The sequence below is a fragment of the Bombina bombina genome, chromosome 5 (genome assembly GCF_027579735.1).
Source record: "Bombina bombina isolate aBomBom1 chromosome 5, aBomBom1.pri, whole genome shotgun sequence".
NCBI lineage: Eukaryota > Metazoa > Chordata > Amphibia > Anura > Bombinatoridae > Bombina > Bombina bombina.
The window spans coordinates 532,804,156-532,824,689 of record NC_069503.1 but is presented as its reverse complement, the minus strand read 5'-3'; the positions used below and the strand labels follow the sequence as shown (position 1 = coordinate 532,824,689).

The following is a 20,534-nucleotide window of genomic DNA, read 5'->3' as shown; positions in this document are numbered from 1 at the left end:
AAATTGGCCGATGAACGTTATGACTCCCGTCTTCACGAACCCATGAACTACCGAGCTCCAGCACGGGTCGAACCCAGAGAGGTTTACCGTGCACCCCCTCGTGCTGAATTCCGAGCCCCGGTGCCCACAGGGCCCGTCCGACACTCAGGACCACCCAATAACAGCTCTGAGCGTCCCAGACCGACTTGCCACCGATGCAAGCAACCAGGGCATTTCATGGCTAGCTGCCCCCTTAATACGCACCAGACACCCAGGAATTACAATTACCCCTCTGGGTCCTATCGTCCGGCCCGGGCCCTCTGTGTTAACCAAGAGGCCCCTATGGAGGGATATGTGGGGCCGCTTCACGAGGCAGACCCTGTATATGCTGCCTCAGATAACCGCCAGCACCATCGGCAGAGGGTATGGCTCGAGGGGCGATCTACCGAGGGATTGCGAGACACAGGGGCTACTATCACGCTGGTACAGAGTCATTTGGTGCCAGAGCACAAGCGATCCGGACAGACTGTGGCCGTTAGAGTGGCGGGGGGGGATGTGTACAAAATTCCAACAGCTAAAGTGCATCTTGATTGGGGAGCGGGAAAGGGGGCTGTGAACGTGGGCCTAATGGATAATTTACCTGCCGAAGTACTACTGGGCAACGATTTGGGCCCCATGACTTCTGCCTATGCTCCAGTATGCAACAACGAGGCGGACCCAGTGACTACACGGGCCCAAGCCCGGACGGAGCGAGAGCTCTCACCAGTGCGGGAGACACAGGTAAGACCTACCCCGACCTTGCCTGACAGGTTAGGCCCCATACCCTGGGACACCCCAGATGCCTTCGAGGCAGAGTCTAAGACTGACCCGACCTTACAAAAGTACCGGGAACGAGCAGAGACCGGAGGGGGCGGGGCAGATAATGAAACATTCTTATGGGAAAAAGGGAAACTATACCGCTGGACAGAGAAAAGGGGACAGCGTAGGCGACAGCTGGTAGTGCCCCACAAATACCGTCAAGAAATCCTCAAAATAGGCCACGACATCCCCTTAGCAGGCCACCTAGCCGTTACCCGTACCCTACACCGCATTACTCACACGTTCTTTTGGCCAGGGGTGCACGCTGACGTTAGAACTTACTGTAACACCTGCGATGTGTGTCAACGAGTAGGAAGGCGAGGCGATCACCCTAAAGCCCAGCTAGTAAATATGCCCATTGTAGAGGAACCCTTCAGCCGGGTTGCTATTGACCTAGTGGGACCACTGGCTACCCCTAGTCCCTCCGGTAAGCGATACATTCTTACCGTAGTGGACTACGCTACCAGGTACCCAGAGGCTGTCGCCCTATCCAACATACAAGCGGATACGGTAGCGAATGCACTAGTACAGGTGTTCTCCCGGGTAGGATTTCCAAAAGAAATCCTATCCGACCGAGGCACCCAATTTACGGCTGAATTGACCCAACAACTCTGGCAGGTTTGCAAAATTAAGTCCCTCCTAAGCTCCCCATACCACCCCCAGACGAACGGGCTGTGTGAGAGGTTCAATGGGACCCTCAAGCAAATGCTCAAGACGTTCACTCAGGAATACCGAGACTGGGAACGCTTCCTGCCGCACCTCCTATTTGCTTATCGGGAGGTGCCCCAGGAAACGACAGGGTTCTCTCCCTTCGAGTTGCTCTACGGAAGAAAGGTACGGGGACCCCTAAACCTGATCCGGGAGCACTGGGAGGGAGAGATGGAGGCTGACGGTGTCCCAATTGTGCCATACGTGCTGGAACTCAGGGACCGAATGGAGCAATTAGCCAAATCCGTGCGGGCTAATCTCCAGTTGGCCCAGAGAAGACAGAAAGTATGGTACGATCGGGGGGCCCGAAAGAGAATCTTCACCATAGGACAAAAGGTGTTAGTACTTAAGCCGGTGAAGACAGACAAATTGCAGGCGTCCTGGCAGGGTCCCTACCAGATCGTAGAGAAAAGGGGAGACACCACTTATGTGATAGCTAGCTGCCACGACAACAATCTTAGAAAGACATTCCATGTAAACATGCTCAAGGAATATTTTGAGCGACCAGAGAACGTGACGGCCGTATGTTGTTCCCCTCAGGAAGACCCCGACAGTTTACCCATTCCAGACCTATTAGAAAAGAGCCTCCCCACAGGTATAGTGGCGCAGGTTCAGATAGGGGACCGACTTAGCCCCACTGAAAGGGAGCAGCTCAACCAACTCCTCCAGTCCAAACACCTCACCTTCTCCCCGAAGCCAGGGTACACTACTTTAACCACCCACCAGGTAGATACTCCGGGACAAGCTCCCTTGCGCCAGGCTCCGTACCGAATCCCCGAAGCAGTTAGGACAGGAATGAAGAAGGAGATCGATGAGATGCTCCAGCTCAGGGTAATTGAGCCCTCCGATAGTCCCTGGGCCTCCCCAGTTGTCTTGGTGCCCAAGAAAGATGGGACCACCCGGTTCTGCGTAGACTATCGGAGGCTCAATGAAAATACCGTGACGGACGCTTACCCTATGCCCAGGGTAGACGAGCTACTCGATCGTATAGCCAGGGGAAATTACCTGACCACTATTGACCTCTGCAAAGGTTACTGGCAGATTCCCCTGGCCCCGGAGGCTATCCCCAAGTCGGCATTCGTCACCCCATTCGGCTTATATCAGTTTAGGGTAATGCCGTTTGGGATGAAGAATGCCCCAGCTACATTCCAGCGCTTGGTGGATAGGCTCCTGGATGGCTTCCAGAGTTTTGCTTGCGCCTACCTGGACGACATAGCGATCCACAGTGAGTCCTGGGAGGACCACTTAGCTCATGTGGGAATGGTTCTGGATCAGATCCGGGCTGCTGGCCTGACTCTGAAGCCAGAAAAATGCCACTTTGGGATGGCCGAGGTACAGTACCTGGGTCACCGGGTGGGGTGTGGAAAGCAGCGACCAGAGCCGGCCAAAATAGAAGCTGTCGCCAATTGGCCCACCCCCATCACTAAGACTCAGGTCCTAGCCTTCCTGGGCACGGCAGGGTACTATAGACGGTTCGTACCAGACTACAGCACACTTGCCAAACCCCTGACTGACTTGACCAAGAAGAACTTACCTCGACAGGTCCTGTGGTCTCCCCACTGTGAAACGGCTTTCCAGGCTCTCAAAAATGCTCTAATTAACGCTCCTGTCTTGGCGGCCCCAGCCCTTAACAAACGTTTTATCGTCCATACAGATGCTTCCATGTTCGGGCTGGGAGCCGTCCTCAGCCAAGTAGGCGAAGATGGAGGGGAGCATCCAGTTGCCTACATCAGCCGGAAGCTCCTGCCCCGCGAAGTCAGCTATGCAGCGGTCGAAAAGGAGTGTTTGGCTTTGGTGTGGGCATTAAAGAAATTGACTCCCTATTTATATGGTCAGGAGTTCACTCTGGTCACCGACCATAACCCGTTGGTGTGGCTGAACCGGGTCTCTGGAGATAACGGCAGGCTATTACGTTGGAGCTTATCGTTGCAAACCTTCAATTTCACCATTACTTACAGACCTGGGAAACAGAATGGCAACGCCGACGGGTTGTCCAGACAAACCGACCTCAGCCCCGCATAACCAGCGGTCTGGACAGCCTTAGTCTGCCCCGAAAAGGGGTCAGACCGTGTCTGCCAGAGTGTTCCACAGAAAGGGAGCAATGTTACAGAAGCATTAGTTATTTTGTTGTGAAGAGCTTATTTCCCAGCAGCAATGCCTGAACCAGCAAGCCAGCGCCTAAGAAGGGCTCCAAGAAAACTGTAACAAGTTTCATTTCATAAAGAGTTAACTCTTTTTTTTCAGCTTTTAGAAACTATTGTCTAATCACCTCTGGAGCCAGACTGCTAATTGATAAGATGAACTTGTAAACTTGTTATCTTAAGTACTGTAATCCTATTGTGGCCTGTCAAAGGACAGTGCTCTCTATCTAAATGTGTGATGGGGGATTTTGTGCTTCCCCCCCCTCTCCCCCTGGGAGTGCCCTGTGTGCATGTAACCTTAATAAAAAGCAGGCTGGGCATCCCAGTCCTGAGTTCTTGTTTGACCCTCAATCGCAGCGTTGACTCGTTTTTGTGGGCAGAAGGGTATCCTAGCTGTACTGCAGCTAAGGGAGATTATTCTATATTTGCGAGACTCATATAGAATACTATGGAAAGCAGCTTCTCCCCTCTTTAGCAATAGGGATCCAGGCTACTAAGCGGTCCATCTCTCAGCGAGACTAAGGGTAACCGTAACAGCACCCATGCTCAGCAACAGGTAAGCCATCTCAAAGTCCCCCTTCCTTAGGCATGTTTGAATTGGTTGTTCAGTAGTTGCTCCAATCCCATTTGGAGAAACTGTTGAAAGAAAAATAAAATATATACACTTGGCTCACACTGACATTTTATTTCTATGCTTTGTATAGGCATTTTTACTTTAAACAAGATTGAAAGTTTTGTAGTGAGTGGATTGAACAAACTCAAAATCTAGACGATTAATTCACCAGACCCGAGTGTAGATAACTGCATAGGAACACAGTGTTCTCCCTAGAAACTATTTAATGGGCTCACTAACCAGACAATTTTACTGACCACCCAGCTAAAATATAAACCAATATTAATCTAAAATTAGCTATTAAAAAAAAAATTGTATTTTTTGCACAAATTATCATTTAAACAATTTAAGTTAAATTATGCAATGAATCTATGCTTTGGATAGCTTAAGTAACGATTAAAAACAAAAGAAAAGGTTTTAATATTGCAAACCTCCCAGCCACTTCATAATGCCACCTAGACGACAAGATTAAGCAAAAAACTAAATTTATGCTTATCTGATAAATTAATTTTCTTTTGGGGTGAGAGGATAGTCCACAGGAAAACCTTGACATGTGGAATATAATTCCCACCACTAAGAGGAGGCAAAGAACCCACAACAAGAGCTTTTAACCTCTCCCACCATTACCCAGTTTAACGTATAGCAGAGCAGCGAAAAGGGAGACAGATACGTAGGAAAGACAAAAAAGCAGGGTCTACAGAAAAAAAGTTTAAAAGGGCAGAGCATGTGGACTCTCATTATCCCAAAAGAAATAAAATGTATTAGGTTTTCTTTCGTAAAATTGTAAGAGTCCACACGAAAACCTTGATGTGTGGGATTTAATAGCCAAACTGAGAGTCCACGACAAGGAAAAGAGTCGGATACATTAAGGCAGTTCCTATTTGCTGGACACTGCCACCTGAAGAACTTTCTAGCCAAAAGCAGCTTTGAAGAAGCAAAAACTTAAAAACTGTAAAATTTGGAGAATGCATGCAGAGAAGAACATGTTGAAGTTTTGCAAATCTGCTCTAATGATAATTTTTCAAGCCCATGAAATAGCAACTGATCTGGTAAAATGAGCTGTGATACGCTTAGGGGGGGATTTTCCTGCCACCAAGATAGCCTTGTGAATCACCTGTTTGAGCCAAGAAGATAAGGCTTCTGCAGTAGTATTCTATGAGGATTACTTAAGCAGACTTCTGCTTGATTTGAGCAATAATTCTTGGAAGAAAAACCAACAGAGGGAACAGATAGGCTAGGCAAAAATTCTATAGACACACTAAGGCATCTATAATTAGTGCCCTTGGATCCCTGGATCTGGAACAGTACACTGGTAGATTGTGATTCAAGTGGGGAGCAATCTGATCTATATCCGGCCTGGCAACTAGTTGATTAAAAATTTCATGGTGGAGAGACCAGTTTCCTGAATGACTGGCGGCTGATATAATCCACTTCCCAATTCTTTACTCCTGGAATGTAAATAACTAACAGTGAGCATTTATTCTGTTCTGCCCAGAACAGAATATCCAATAACTCCTGCATTGCCAGAGAACTGCAAGTCCATAATTTATAGGTTATGCCACAGCCGAGAAATTGTCTGACTTAAAAATGAAGTGTACTTTTGCTTCTTAAGAAGAGGCCAAAACTGAAGAGCTCAAAAAATCGCCCTGAGAGCCAAGATGTTTATTGGCAACATCACCTCTAGAGTAGACCAAACTCCTTGCGCTATTTAAGATTCCGGACCTAGACAGTGTCCCAACCCAAAAGACTGGCATCTGAGGTCACCCCATGAATCAAGGTAGAACTTTCCATCCACCAGGATAAAGATTGTCTTACTGACAAATCCAACGCAATCACTTGATTTAACTGAAGATAATTTGTGTCCCCTGCTTGAGCATACACAGTTGAAAAGGGCTTAAGTGAAAGTGGGCAAACTGAACTGCATTCGAAGCCGCCACCATTAGGCCCACTACCTCCATGCACTGTCCTACAATTGGAGAAGCAGAACAGACATGCTTCTGAGATTTTATTCTGCGAGATTCTGTCAATATGATGACTCCCAGAAAGGACACCTTGGTAACTGAAGTTAAGGAACTCTTTGGAACTTTTATCCTCCAATCGTGATCCTGAAGTTAGGAAGGATAAGAGACGTTGAGTGGGAGACATCGATAGAGACAGAGAAGGGGCTTAGACTAGGATGTTGTCCAGATAAGGAGCATTGATGTGCCCCAATCTCTGATTATTACCAACAATGCTCCCAACACTTTTGTGAAAATGTGTGGAGCTGTGGCCAGACCAAAGAGAAGGGCAACCATCTGATAATGTTTATGGTGGAATATAAACCTTAGAAAATAATAGTGATCCATGTGAATAGAGATATGAAGGTATACATCCTTGCAATCAATGAAGGAGATGAACTGAACCTGTTGGATTAATGGTAAAATTGTGCGATTTCTTTCTATTTGAAATTAGGGACTCTTAAAAACGTGTTTAAAGTTTTCAAATACCATAGCTTAGGTATCTTGTATGTTCTGACTATACAGTGCAGATTTAAATACTTATGCACACATCAGTACATTGAGCATATAACAATGTATCATATGTACTATGAAATAAAATAATGTTCTGTTTATACAGAAATATAGATACATAAGTGCACATAGTTATGCATAACGTGTACTGCTTCTCAAATACATAAATATATTTTGGATAAGCAGAAATACAATACCACACAATGTAAATAACATTTTGAAGTGTGCAAAATTACATAATATCTGTCTATGCAGATAGATCTATAAGTGTAAAAAACATATATAACTGTATTATATGATATAAAATACAGAATATGTAAATGCTCATGTATTATATATACCTTTGAGCAAGGGCAAAAACATAGTCTGTCTGTAATTCCACCCTGAAAGGGAAGAAATAATTTAAACACAAACATATTTAGATATATGAGACAGAACATAGGAGGACATTCACACCATATAAAAATTCAGCCACAGTACAATTAGGATTAAAGGGACACTGAACCAAAATTTTCTTCATTCTCTTGGTATCTTTATTTGAAATACAAGAATGTAAGTTTAGATACCGACCCATTTTTGGTGAACAACCTGGGTCTTTATTGCTGATTGGTGGATAAATTCATCCACCAATAAAAAAGTGCTAACAAGAGTACTGAAACAAAAACAAAATAGCTTAGATGCCTTCTTTTTCAAATAAAGATAGCACGAGAACAAAGAAAAATTGATAATAGGAGTAAATTACAAAGTTGCTTAAAATTACATGCGCTATCTGAATCACAAAAGAAAAAAATTGGGTTCAGTGTCCCTTTAATTATGAGCAATGTCCAATATAAGCAAACACTGATATCTATGTGATCTCTCAGTTGATCTGAATATTCACTTGTGTGAGTCCATGAATATCTTTTGCATAACGCTAAGAGTCTTTCAGCCTCATAAAAAAAAAAAAAAAAAAAAAAAAAAACACATGGAGATAAATTTATAGGAAAAAACTCATGTTGAAGGAATAAGACTCTACCCCGCTTCAAAATAATAATTGGACCAGAACCACTGCCACAAATATTACAGCTGAAATATATTTGTGTAATAAAAACTACTACACTGGGGAGAGAAAAATTATGGTGCGAAAAATTGTAATGGCGCTGAGCTGAAACAGAGCGCACCCGCCATTACCAGAACCCTCTGTTCATAAAACTCTATTAAGACTCCCCCTTGAAGTGCAAAAGTCAAGAGGAGCATGCTCAGATTTTACTTCAGAATAGTTATCTTAAAGGAGTGCGCTCCTGTCAAATAGCCCATGACAGTTCTTAGGACTCCAGAGTACCGTGCTAGTAGACTGTAACTCCGGCCGTGTTTTGGATGCGATCCAAAAGTAAAAAAGAAAAAAAATATATATACACATATATATATATATATATATATATATATATATATATATATATATATATATATATATATATATATAAATAAATAAAAATAAATAAACAACAGCCCTTTTCACTCTGGAAACTCAAAAATAAAGATAAAAGACCACGATAATAATTGGACACTTAGATAAATAGATAAATATTATATACAGTGGATATAAAAAGTCTACACACCCCTGTTAAAATGTCAGGTTTCTGTGATGTAAAAAAATTAGACAAAGATAAATAATTTCAGAACTTTTTCCACCTTTAATGTGACCTATAAACTACACAACTCAATTGAAAAGCAAACTGAAATCTTTAAGGTGGAGGGAAGTAAACAAAAAAAACTAAAATAATGTGGTTGCATAAATGTGCACACCCTCTTATAACTGGGGATGTAGCTGTGTTCAGAATTAAGCAATCACGTTCCAAACCATGTTAAACAAGAGTCATCACACACCTGCCATAATTTAAAGTGCCTCTGATTAACCCTGAATAAAGTTCAGCTGTTCTAGTAGGTCTTTCCTGACATTTTCTTAGTCGCGTCCTACACAAAAGCCATGGTCCACAGAGAGCTTCCAAAGCATCAGAGGGATCTCATTGTTAAAAGGTATCAGTCAGGAGAAGGGTACAAAAGAATTTCCAAGGCATTAGATATACCATGGAACACAGTGAAGACAGTCATCATCAAGTGGAGAACATATGGCACAACAGTGACATTACCAAGAACTGGATGTCCCTCCAAAATTGATGAAAAGACGAGAAGAAAACTGGTCTGGGAGGCTACCAAGAGGCCTACAGCAACATTAAAAGAGCTGCAGGAATATCTGGCAAGTACTGGCTGTGTAGTACATGTGACAACTATCTCCCGTATTTTTCATATGTTTGGGCTTTGGGGTAGACGGCAAGACGGAAGCCTTTTCTTAAGAAAAACATCCAAGCCCAGCTAAAGTGAGCAAAAACACATCTGAAGTCTCCCAAAAGCATGTGAGAATAGGTGTTATGGTCTGATGAAACCAAGGTTGAACTTTTTGGTAATAATTCCAAAAGATATATTTGGCGCAAAAACAACACTGCACATCACCAAAAGAACACCATACCCACAATGAAGCATGGTGGTGGCAGCATCATGCTTTGGGGCTGTTTTTCTTCAGCTGGAACTGGGGCCTTATTCAAGGTAGAGGGATTTATGAACAGTTCCAAATACCAGTCAATATTGGCACAAAACCTTCAGGCTTCTGCTAGAAAGCTGAACATGAAGAGGAACTCCATCTTTCAGCATGACAATGACCCAAAGCATACATCCAAATCAACAAATGAATGGCTTCACCAGAAGAAGATTAACGTTTTGGAATGGCCCAGCCAGAGCCAAGACCTGAATCCAATCAAAAATCTGTGGGGTGATCTGAAGAGGAATAGAAAATATGGCAGGAGCACCAAGCATAAAGGTAAAATTAAATGCTTTATTAGTAATTTGACAGGGTACTCATACCCTATGGGTAAAATACATAAATATGTAAAGTAAAAGAATAGGCTGACCGGTTTCGGCTTATTGCCTTACTCCTAGCCTGCTTAAAATTAAAACATGACTTGCAAACTTTCAACATTCATTTGTTTGCCCATTGGTTGGAGGGTTGACTTTCCTCCCTCTCCTAAACCAATCAGGCTGTCCAGTAACACACTCCTCTTTCCAGGTCAGCTATTAATTATTACACCTCTGATTTGGGCTCTGAAGGCTATTCAATAGATCATGAGAGCTACTATGCTATCCCCTGCCTATATGTAACCATAACCCTAGGTAAAAAAACAATACATACACACATTAAGGGTCACTCCTCATATCCACACAACAGCTGTCTTTTACTCCCCATGGTTGCCTACACTGCATGAGTTGTTATTTATTTACGCTATGTGTGTACACCTTACGCTGTCATTTACATCCGGGGATCAGTGTAAACACAAAAAGGAGAGTTTGCTTACACTGATCTCCGGATGTAAATGACAGTGTAAGGTGTACACACATAGTGTAAATAAATAACTCATGCAGTGTAGGCAACCATGGGGAGTAATAGACAGCTTTCTAGCTGAGAAAAGCTGTATCCAGTAGCAAGCCCATCCAGTGTTGTACAGGTAACAGCAGAGGCTATGAGAGGAAAAAAAAAATTAATCATGAAAAGGCTAAGGGACATGTTTCTGTAACATTATGGCTGAAATCCCATAGGGTGATGCTGTGCACATAACCTGGTATTCCTATACCCCTTCTTCTATTTAAGGGGTTATGGGTCTCACATAGGTCTGAGCTCCCATAAAATAATCCATAACTGAATACACCTCTATCTTCAACCTCACTCCTGGGAGGCAAAGAACAAAAACTGGGTAGGGATGGGGGGTGGGATAGGTTAACAAGCTCTTGATGGGGGTTATTTGCCTCTTCCTAATGATGGGAATTACAGTGGGGCAAAAAAGTATTTAGTCAGCCACTTATTGTGCAAGTTCTCCCACTTAAGAAGATGAGAGAGGCCTGTAATTTTCACCATAGGTATACCTCAACTATGAGAGACAAAATGTGGAAACAAATCCAGACAATCACATTGTCTGATTTGGAAATAATTTATTTGCAAATTAAGGTGGAAAAAAAGTATTTAGTCACCTACAAAAAACAAGCAAGATTTCTGGCTCTCACAGACCTGTATCTTCTTCTTTAAGAGGCTCCTCTGTTCTCCACTCATTACCTGTATTAATGGAACCTGTTTGAACTTGTTATCAGTATAAAAGACACCTGTCCACAACCTCAAACAGTCACACTCCAAACACTATGGTGAAGACCAAAGAGCTGTCGAAGGACACCAGAAACAAAATTGTAGACCTGCACCAGGCTGGGAAGACTGAATCTGAAATAGGCAAGCAGCTTGGTGTGAAGAAATCAACTGTAGTAGCAATAATTAGAAAATGGAAGACATACAAGACCACTGATAATCTCCCTCGATCTGGGACTCCACGCAAGATCTCACCCCGTGGGGTCAAAATGATTACAAGAATGGTGAGCAAACATCCCAGAACCACACGGGGGGACCTAGTGAATGACCTGCAGAGAGCTGGGACCAACGTAACAAAGGCTACCATCAGTAACACACTACGCCGCCAGGGACTCAGATTCTGCAGTGCCAGAAATGTCCCCCTGCTTAAGCCAGTACATGTCCAGGCCCGTCTGAAGTATGCTAGAGAGCATTTGGATGATCCAGAAGCGTATGGCAGAATGTCATATGGTCAGATGAAACCAAAGTAGAACTGTTTGGTAGAAACACAACTTGTCGTGTTTGGAGGAGAGAGAATACCATACCTACTGTGAAGCACGGGGGTGGCAACATCATGCTTTGGGGCTGTTTCTCTGCAAAGGGAACAGGACGACTGATCCATGTACATGAAAGAATGAATGGGGCCATGTATTGTGAGATTTTGAGTGCAAACCTCCTTCCATCAGCAAGGGTATTGAAGATGAAACGTGGCTGGGTCTTTCAGCATGACAATGATCCCAAACACATTGCCCAGGCAGCCAAGGAGTGGCTTTGTAAGAAGCTTTTCAAGGTCCTGGAGTGGCCTAGCCAGTCTCCAGATCTCAACCCCATAGAAAACCTTTGGAGGGAGTTGAAAGTCCGTGTTGCCCAACGACAGCCCCAAAACATCACTGCTCTAGAGGAGATCTGCATGCAGGAATAGGCCAACATACCAGCAACAGTGTGCAACAACCTTGTGAAGACTTACAGAAAATGTTTGACCTCGGTCATTGCCAACAAAGGATATATAACAAAGTATTGAGATGAACTTTTGATATTGACCAAATACTTATTTTCAACCATAATTTGCAAATAAATTCTTTTCAAATCAGCCAATGTGATTGTATGGATTTCTTTCCACATTTTGTCTCTCATAGTTGAGGTATACCTATGATGAAAATTACAGGCCTCTCTCATCTTCTTAAGTGGGAGAACTTGCACAATTGGTGGCTGACTAAATACGTTTTTCCCCACTGTATATCCTATCCTACACATCAAGGTTTCCCTGTGGAATATTTTACTATTATGAAAGAAGAAAACACAGAGGCGCCATCTTAAAGCATCATACATTGAAAGGGACAGTCTACACACCAGAATGTTTATTGTTTAAAAAGATAGACAATACCTTTATTACCCATTCCCCAACTGTGATTAGCTTGTTTCTAAGCCTTTGCAGACTGCCCCCTTATATCAGTTCTTTTGACAGACTTGCAGACTTTAGCCAATCAGTGCTGACTCATAAATAAATGGCACAAATTAACTAGCGCTTTCTAAATGTGAAAAACTGAAAGCAGTCTTCAAGGGCTTCAAATTTGATGATAAAAGTAAATTGGAAAGTTGTTTAAAATTGCATGCCCTATCTGAATCATGGGAGTTAAAATTTTTACTGTCCCTTTAATCTCAAGATAAAAACTGAACATATAATGTAATAGACCATCATCATCAAAATGGTGGTTTGAAGAAGGATTCGTCACTCTGCTAGATTTAGTTAGGAAATAATGAGACTGTAATGGGTGTGTTAATCAATACAGCATATTCACTAACGCTTACTCACTCACAAAAAACAAACAAAAAAAAACTGGAGAAAAACAAGAGACTGTTTCAGTCTTAGAGAATTACAGAGAGATGGATCTTATTAATTCATGTGAAGTAATAAATAGATTTAAAGGGACAATTTACACTAGATTTCTTTCATGTAATTGGCAAGAGTCCATGAGCTAGTGACGTATGGGATATACAATCCTACCAGGAGGGGCAAAGTTTCCCAAACCTCAAAATGCCTATAAATACACCCCTCACCACACCCACAATTCAGTTTTACAAACTTTGCCTCATATGGAGGTGGTGAAGTAAGTTAGTGCTTGATTTCTATGATTTCTTCTATAAGCGCTTCTAAGCATTCTGAAGCCCAATTCCTCTCAGAGTACAGTGTTTGTCAAAGGGATGTGAAGGGAGTATCACCTTTTGTTTTTATGGTTTTCCTCACGGGAAATCTTTTCAAAGGTTCTCTGTTATCGGTCATAGGGATTCATCTCCTACCTCCCTTTTCAGATCGACGATATACTCTTATATACCATTACCTCTGCTGATACTTTTTCAGTACTGGTTTGGCTATCTGCTATATGTGGATGAGTGTCTTTTGGTAAGTATGTTTTCATTATTTAAGACACTCTCAGCTATGGTTTGGCTCTTTATGTATTAATATAACGCTTTAAATATATGTATTCTACTTATATTTGCCATAAGTCAGGTCTATGTGTATTTCCCTTTTGCAGTCTAAACAGTTTCAGTATAGGAATCATGTTTGGGAAGTTTATTTCAACTTTTTTTTCTTACCTGGGGTTCAGTCTTTTTCTAATTTGACTTTATTTTTTTTCGGTCAAATCTAGGCTTGCGAGGGTGCAAAATGCTGATTTTTATTGTGTCATTTTTGGCGCCAAATTTTTAGGCGTGAAGTTGCGCCCTTGATGGCACAAATTTCGTCATTTCCTGCATCGTTGACGCTAGTTGGTTTTGGCGCAAAATTGCGTTTGTTATGACGCAAATTGTGTCATTTCCTGGTGTTAGTTTTGCGCCAAAAAAATTTAGCTTGTTTTTGCGTGATGCGCCTGTTACAAACTGCTATTTGTAACTGGCCCTTTAAATGGAAAATTGCCCTGCTTCCCTGGATTGTGGAGAAGCCTATTTGCCAGCCTCCTTCCTCATGACTATGGCCCCTGGAAGATTGTGCCCCTGAAAACGTATTAACTTTTATTGGGTGTGTATGGCCCTTTAAGAACCGTCTGGGGACATATTGTGACTTTTGTGAACAATGCTCCTTTAAGACTATGTCCCCAGACCTGTAAAATAACTTGTCCCTGGCTTTCTCCCACTTGGTTCAGTAAATAGGGCTTACTGAACCAAGTACCACACAGGCAGAGTGTTCCACAGAAAGGGAGCACTGTTACAAAAGCATTAGTTTTCATTGTGTACCGTTAAGTGCTATGTGACAGACCCTTCGGTCAGAACTGAAAGAGTAAATTTTGTTCAGCTTTAAGAAGCTATTTTCTAAATACAAGTTTGCTGGCATCAGCCCTAATTAGGTTTAGTGATAAACATTCCCATTGTCTAATCACCTCTGGAGTCAGACTGCTAGTTGATAAGATGGACTGCATTGTTTTCTTGTGTGTAACTTGTTATCTGCTGAAGTAATGTAATTCTATTGTGGCCTGTCAAAGGGAGTTGTCTCTCTATCTAAATGTACCAAATGTGTGATATGCTTCCACCCCTGGGAGTGTCCTGTGTGTAACCTCAATAAAAACCAGGCTGGGTGTTCCAGCACCTTCTGACCCTCTAACTTGCAGCCTTGACTCATGTTTGTAGGGGACAGCTATAATCACTACAGGGATTGCTATGCTCTTCATACTCCCTTAGCTACTGAGCTCTTGTAAGAGCTCTTGTTCCTGATCCTGCTTCTCTCTACAGAAGGAAGAGGTTCACCTACTGGAGCCTGGTCGTAGGTCCAGGGCGCAGAGCAGACGGCGAGATACCAGCCCAGCAGCGGTGGTTCGTAGAGTCTGCATTACTTATGGTGGCTACGCAGTAGTTATGGTGTCTACTGTGCTGATGATCCTTTGGTGAGCGCTAGGAGCATCCTTTTCTACGGTCCAACTTCCAGCCAGCCTGGAGGCAACCGTAACATTTGGCGGCAGTGGTGGGATGGCGTCCTAGCGCAAGGAGCAGCACCCCAACAGCACTGGTATCGTATGAGAGTTATTGAGGGCAACGCTAGCCACTGCGCAGCGTCCCTACCTACAGCAGCATGAAGCTGACAAGACACTGGTCAGAACCCTGTGAAGAGCACCTCAACCTGATCCGTCGCTATGAGGGCGCTGATTTCGTTCCAGAGGTAAAGAGGCGGCTAGTCCGATATGGTCCAGACCCTGCGCAGGAGGTAGTCAGTCGAATCATCCGGGAATTGGATACTGAGAACGAAGCGGCACGAGCCTTTGAGCGCCAACTGTGGAGTTTGGGGGTATGGACACCTGGTCTCCAGCGAGAAAGTGAGTTACAGGAAGCGGAGAGCAACGACCCCCCTCCCCAGCGGCAGCCTGAGTTACAGGGAGAGGAGAGCAGCGACCTCCCTCCCCAGCGGCAGTATACCGTGCAGAGGGAAAAGACAACCAGTCTCCTTCCCCAACCCCAACCAGAGATACCCGAGGCAGCAGGCCTCATAGACTGGTCCTGGGAGGACCCCTAGCAGGCAGGTGGAGATGGGACCGCAGTCTCTCTACCGGCCCTACAGGGATGCTGGGCAGGCGGCCCAGATCCCCAGCGACAGACCCAGCTACAGGGAGGGGAGAGCATCGACCTCCCTCCCCAGCCGGAGTGTGCCTTCCAGGGAGAGGAGACAACCGGTCTCTCTCCCCAGCCGCAGCATGTTCCACAGGGAGCGGAGAGCATCGACCTCCCTTCCCAACAACCGCCGGAGTATCAGGAGGAGGAGGTAAGCCAATCTCTCCCTCCCCAGCTAACTCCTAACTTGGGCCCAGGGTTAACAGTGGAGATGTTAACCCCCACTGACCCCCATGTTCCCTTTGCCACCGGGCAGGACTATGCCCCAATTCCCCCAGCAGAAGAGCTGGCATCAGGACAGAGCGCTGCTGGCCTCTGCCCTACAGACCCCCTTGTTACAGGACTGGCCTGCAAACCCCTCACCCCAGCAGAAGCGCTGGCACCAGGGTAGAGTGCCGCTGGCCTCTGCCCCCCAAGTACCACCAGCTATTTGCCCAGCTGCGCCAGGAAGGCCGAGGATGCTACATTTTCATCCTACAACCTGGAACCTACAGGCCAGTACTACTTATTGTGGGGGGGCTACTTTGCTGCTAATGTTTATTTGTGGGTGGGTTGCGAGACTAACTTAGGCACTGACCGACAGAAGGTCAGGTGCCTGGTTAGTCTCCCTCCAAAAGGGGAGATATGTTACAAACTGCTATTTGTAACTGGTCCTTTAAATGGAAAATTTCCCTGCTTCCCTGGATTGTGGAGAAGCCTATTTGCCAGCCTCCTTCCTCATGACTATGGCCCCTGGAAGATTGTGCCCCTGAAAACGTATTAACTTTTATTGGGTGTGTATGGCCCTTTAAGAACCGTCTGGGGACATATTGTGACTTTGGTGAACAATGCCCCTTTAAGACTATGTCCCCAGACCTGTAGAATAACTTGTCCCTGGCTTTCTCCCACTTGGTTCAGTAAATAGGGCTTACTGAACCAAGTACCACACAGTCAGTATTGCCTGTTGCACCCCCTCTATACACATCTAACCATACACATGTAGTGTAACAGTCAGTATTACCTGCTGCACCCCCTCTATACACATCTATTACAGAAGCATTAGTTTTCATTGTGTACCGTTGAGTGCTATGTTCAGTCTTTTTCTAATTTTACTTTATTTTTTTTCGGTCAAATCTAGGCTTGCGAGGGTGCAAAATGCTGATTTTTATTGTGTCATTTTTGGTGCCAAATTTTTAGGCGTGAAGTTGCGCCCTTGATGGCACAAATTTCGTCATTTCCTGCATCGTTGACGCTAGTTGGTTTTGGCGCAAAATTGCGTTTGTTATGACGCAAATTGTGTCATTTCCTGGTGTTAGTTTTGCGCCAAATAAATTTAGCTTGTTTTTGCGTGATGCGTCTGTTACAAACTGCTATTTGTAACTGGCCCTTTAAATGGAAAATTGCCCTGCTTCCCTGGATTGTGGAGAAGCCTATTTGCCAGCCTCCTTCCTCATGACTATGGCCCCTGGAAGATTGTGCCCCTGAAAACATATTAACTTTTATTGGGTGTGTATGGCCCTTTAAGAACCGTCTGGGGACATATTGTGACTTTTGTGAACGATGCTCCTTTAAGACTATGTCCCCAGACCTGTAAAATAACTTGTCCCTGGCTTTCTCCCACTTGGTTCAGTAAATAGGGCTTACTGAACCAAGTACCACACCGTCAGTATTGCCTGTTGCACCCCCTCAATACACATCTAACCATACACATGTAGTGTAACAGTCAGTATTACCTGCTGCACCCCCTCTATACACATCTGTTACAGAAGCATTAGTTTTCATTGTGTACCGTTGAGTGCTATGTGACTTTGTTCAGCTTTAAGAAGCTATTTTCTAAATACAAGTTTGCTGGCATCAGCCCTAATTAAGTTTAGTGATAAACATTCCCATTGTCTAATCACCTCCGGAGTCAGACTGCTAGTTGATAAGATGGACTGCATTGTTTTCTTATGTGTAACTTGTTATCTGCTGAAGTAATGTAATTCTATTGTGGCCTGTCAAAGGGCGTTGTCTCTCTATCTAAATTTACCAAATGTGTGATGGGGGATTTTATGCTTCCCCCCCTGGGAGTGTCCTGTGTGCATGTAACCTCAATAAAAACCAGGCTGGGTGTTCCAGCACCTCAGACCTCTTCTGACCCTCTAACTTGCAGCCTTGACTCATGTTTGTAGGGGACATCTATAATCACTACAGGGATTGCTATGCTCTTCATACTCCCTTAGCTACTGAGCTCTTGTAAGAGCTCTTGTTCCTGATCCTGCTTCGCTCTACAGAAGGAAGAGGTTCACCTACTGGAGCCTGGTCGTAGGTCCAGGGCGCAGAGCAGACGGCGAGATACCAGCCCAGCAGCGGTGGTTCGTAGAGTCTGCATTACTTATGGTGGCTACGCAGTAGTTATGGTGTCTACGGTGCTGATGATCCTTTGGTGAGCGCTAGGAGCATCCTTTTCTATGGTCCAACTTCCAGCCAGCCTGGAGGCAACCGTAACAGCGTCATACTTGGCGCCAAATTTTAATTATTTTACCCCTCTATTGCTCGCTGTTTTCATGAACTTTGAAAGCTATTATGCCTGCTTTTGTTTTTCTCTACTGAAACTGTTACATTGTGGAAATTGACTGTTTTGCCTAATGTTATTTTTCTTTTTCTATTACATTTTGCGAGATGTCTCATTCTGATCCTGACTCTGAAGTTACTGTAGAAACTATGATGCCTTGGAATACAATTCTACAAAGCTAAGTGTGTTCTTTTCATATTTTTAGCTGTTATTTCTTCAGATCAATTATGTGGCATTTATTTATCATGTTTTATGCTAGCAATGTTTCTACATGTACGTTAACATTTACTGTTTTTTACATATTCAGTTCATGTACTTGATTCATCACATGTTGTTGCTTATATCATAAAAGGTTATGACTGCTATTATGCCTTTAAGTAAACTTATGAGGTCTTTTCAAAATTGTTAAATTAATTTTGTTCTGACCAACAGCATACTTAAGTTTATTCTACTGATGAAGGTTTCTTTGACTCAAAGGCTCCTGTATCAGACAGTTTGTTGAAAATTCTCATTTTTCATTTGAACATTTTTTTGTTCTTTGTAAAGGAAATTTTTCAATTTATAGCTTTTAGGAGTCTAATCCTCCTATTAACTATGGCCTAGATTTAGAGTTCGGCGGTAGCCGTCAAAACCAGCGTTAGAGGCTCCTAACGCTGGTTTTGGCCGCCCGCTGGTATTTGGAGTCAGTGATTAAAGGGTCTAACGCTCACTTTACAGCCGCGACTTTTCCATACCGCAGATCCCCCTACGCCATTTGCGTAGCCTATCTTTTCAATGGGATCTTTCTAACGCTGGTATTTAGAGTCGTTTCTGCAGTGAGCGTTAGAGCTCTAACGACAAGATTCCAGCCGCCTGAAAAAAGCAGGAGTTAAGAGCTTTCTGGCTAACGCCGGTTTATAAAGCTCTTAACTACTGTACCCTAAAGTACACTAACACCCATAAACTACCTATGTACCCCTAAACCGAGGTCCCCCCACATCGCCGCCACTCGATTAAAATTTTTAACCCCTAATCTGCCGACCGCCACCTACGTTATACTTATGTACCCCTAATCTGCTGCCCCTAACCCCGCCGACCCCTATATTATATTTATTAACCCCTAACTTGCCCCCCACAACGTCGCCGCAAGCTACTTAAAATAATTAACCCCTAATCTTCCGACCGCAAAGCGCCGCCACCTACGTTATCCCTATGTACCCCTAATCTTCTGCCCCTAACATCGCCGACCCCTATGTTATATTTATTAACCCCTAATCTGCCCCCCACAACGTCGCCGACACCTACCTACACTTATTAACCCCTAATCTGCCGAGCGGACCTGAGCGCTACTATAATAAAGTTATTAACCCCTAATCCGCCTCACTAACCCTATCATAAATAGTATTAACCCCTAATCTGCCCTCCCTAACATCGCCGACACCTACCTTCAATTATTAACCCCTAATCTGCCGACCGGAGCTCACCGCTATTCTAATAAATGTATTAACCCCTAAAGCTAAGTCTAACCCTAACACTAACACCCCCCTAAGTTAAATATAATTTTTATCTAACGAAATAAATTAACTCTTATTAAATAAATGATTCCTATTTAAAGCTAAATACTTACCTGTAAAATAAATCCTAATATAGCTACAATATAAATTACATTTATATTATAGCTATTTTAGGATTAATATTTATTTTACAGGTAACTTTGTATTTATTTTAACCAGGTACAATAGCTATTAAATAGTTAAGAACTATTTAATAGTTACCTAGTTAAAATAATTACAAATTTACCTGTAAAATAAATCCTAACCTAAGATATAATTAAACCTAACACTACCCTATCAATAAAATAATTAAATAAACTACCTACAATTACCTACAATTAACCTAACACTACACTATCAATAAATTAATTAAACACAATTGCTACAAATAAATACAATTAAATAAACTATCTAAAGTACAAAAAATAAAAAAGAACTAAGTTACAGAAAATAAAAAAATATTTACAAACATAAGAAAAATATTACAACAATTTTAAACTAATTACACCTACTCTAAGCCCCCTAATAAAATAACAAAGACCCCCAAAATAAAAAATTCCCTACCCTATTCTAAAATACAAAAATTACAAGCTCTTTTACCTTACCAGCCCTGAACAGGGCCCTTTGCGGGGCATGCCCCAAGAAGTTCAGCTCTTTTGCCTGTAAAAAAAAACATACAATACCCCCCCCCCAACATTACAACCCACCACCCACATACCCCTAATCTAACTCAAACCCCCTTAAATAAACCTAACACTAATCCCCTGAAGATCTTCCTACCTTGTCTTCACCATCCAGGTATCACCGATCCGTCCTGGCTCCAAGATCTTCATCCAACCCAAGCGGGGGTTGGCGATCCATAATCC

General features: G+C 43.3%; 1 protein-coding gene across 1 annotated transcript in view; it reads right to left on the bottom strand.

Annotated features, from left to right (window-relative positions):
- The window catches only part of LOC128661537 (TPR and ankyrin repeat-containing protein 1-like), a 148,164-nt gene extending 141,720 nt beyond the window's left edge, over nt 1-6,444 (bottom strand). The window contains 2 exon segments of the mRNA XM_053715783.1: nt 4,227-4,322; nt 6,039-6,444. Coding sequence (XP_053571758.1) covers nt 4,227-4,322; nt 6,039-6,444 — 502 coding nt within the window.
- Nucleotides 6,445-20,534: the final 14,090 nt, after the last annotated feature.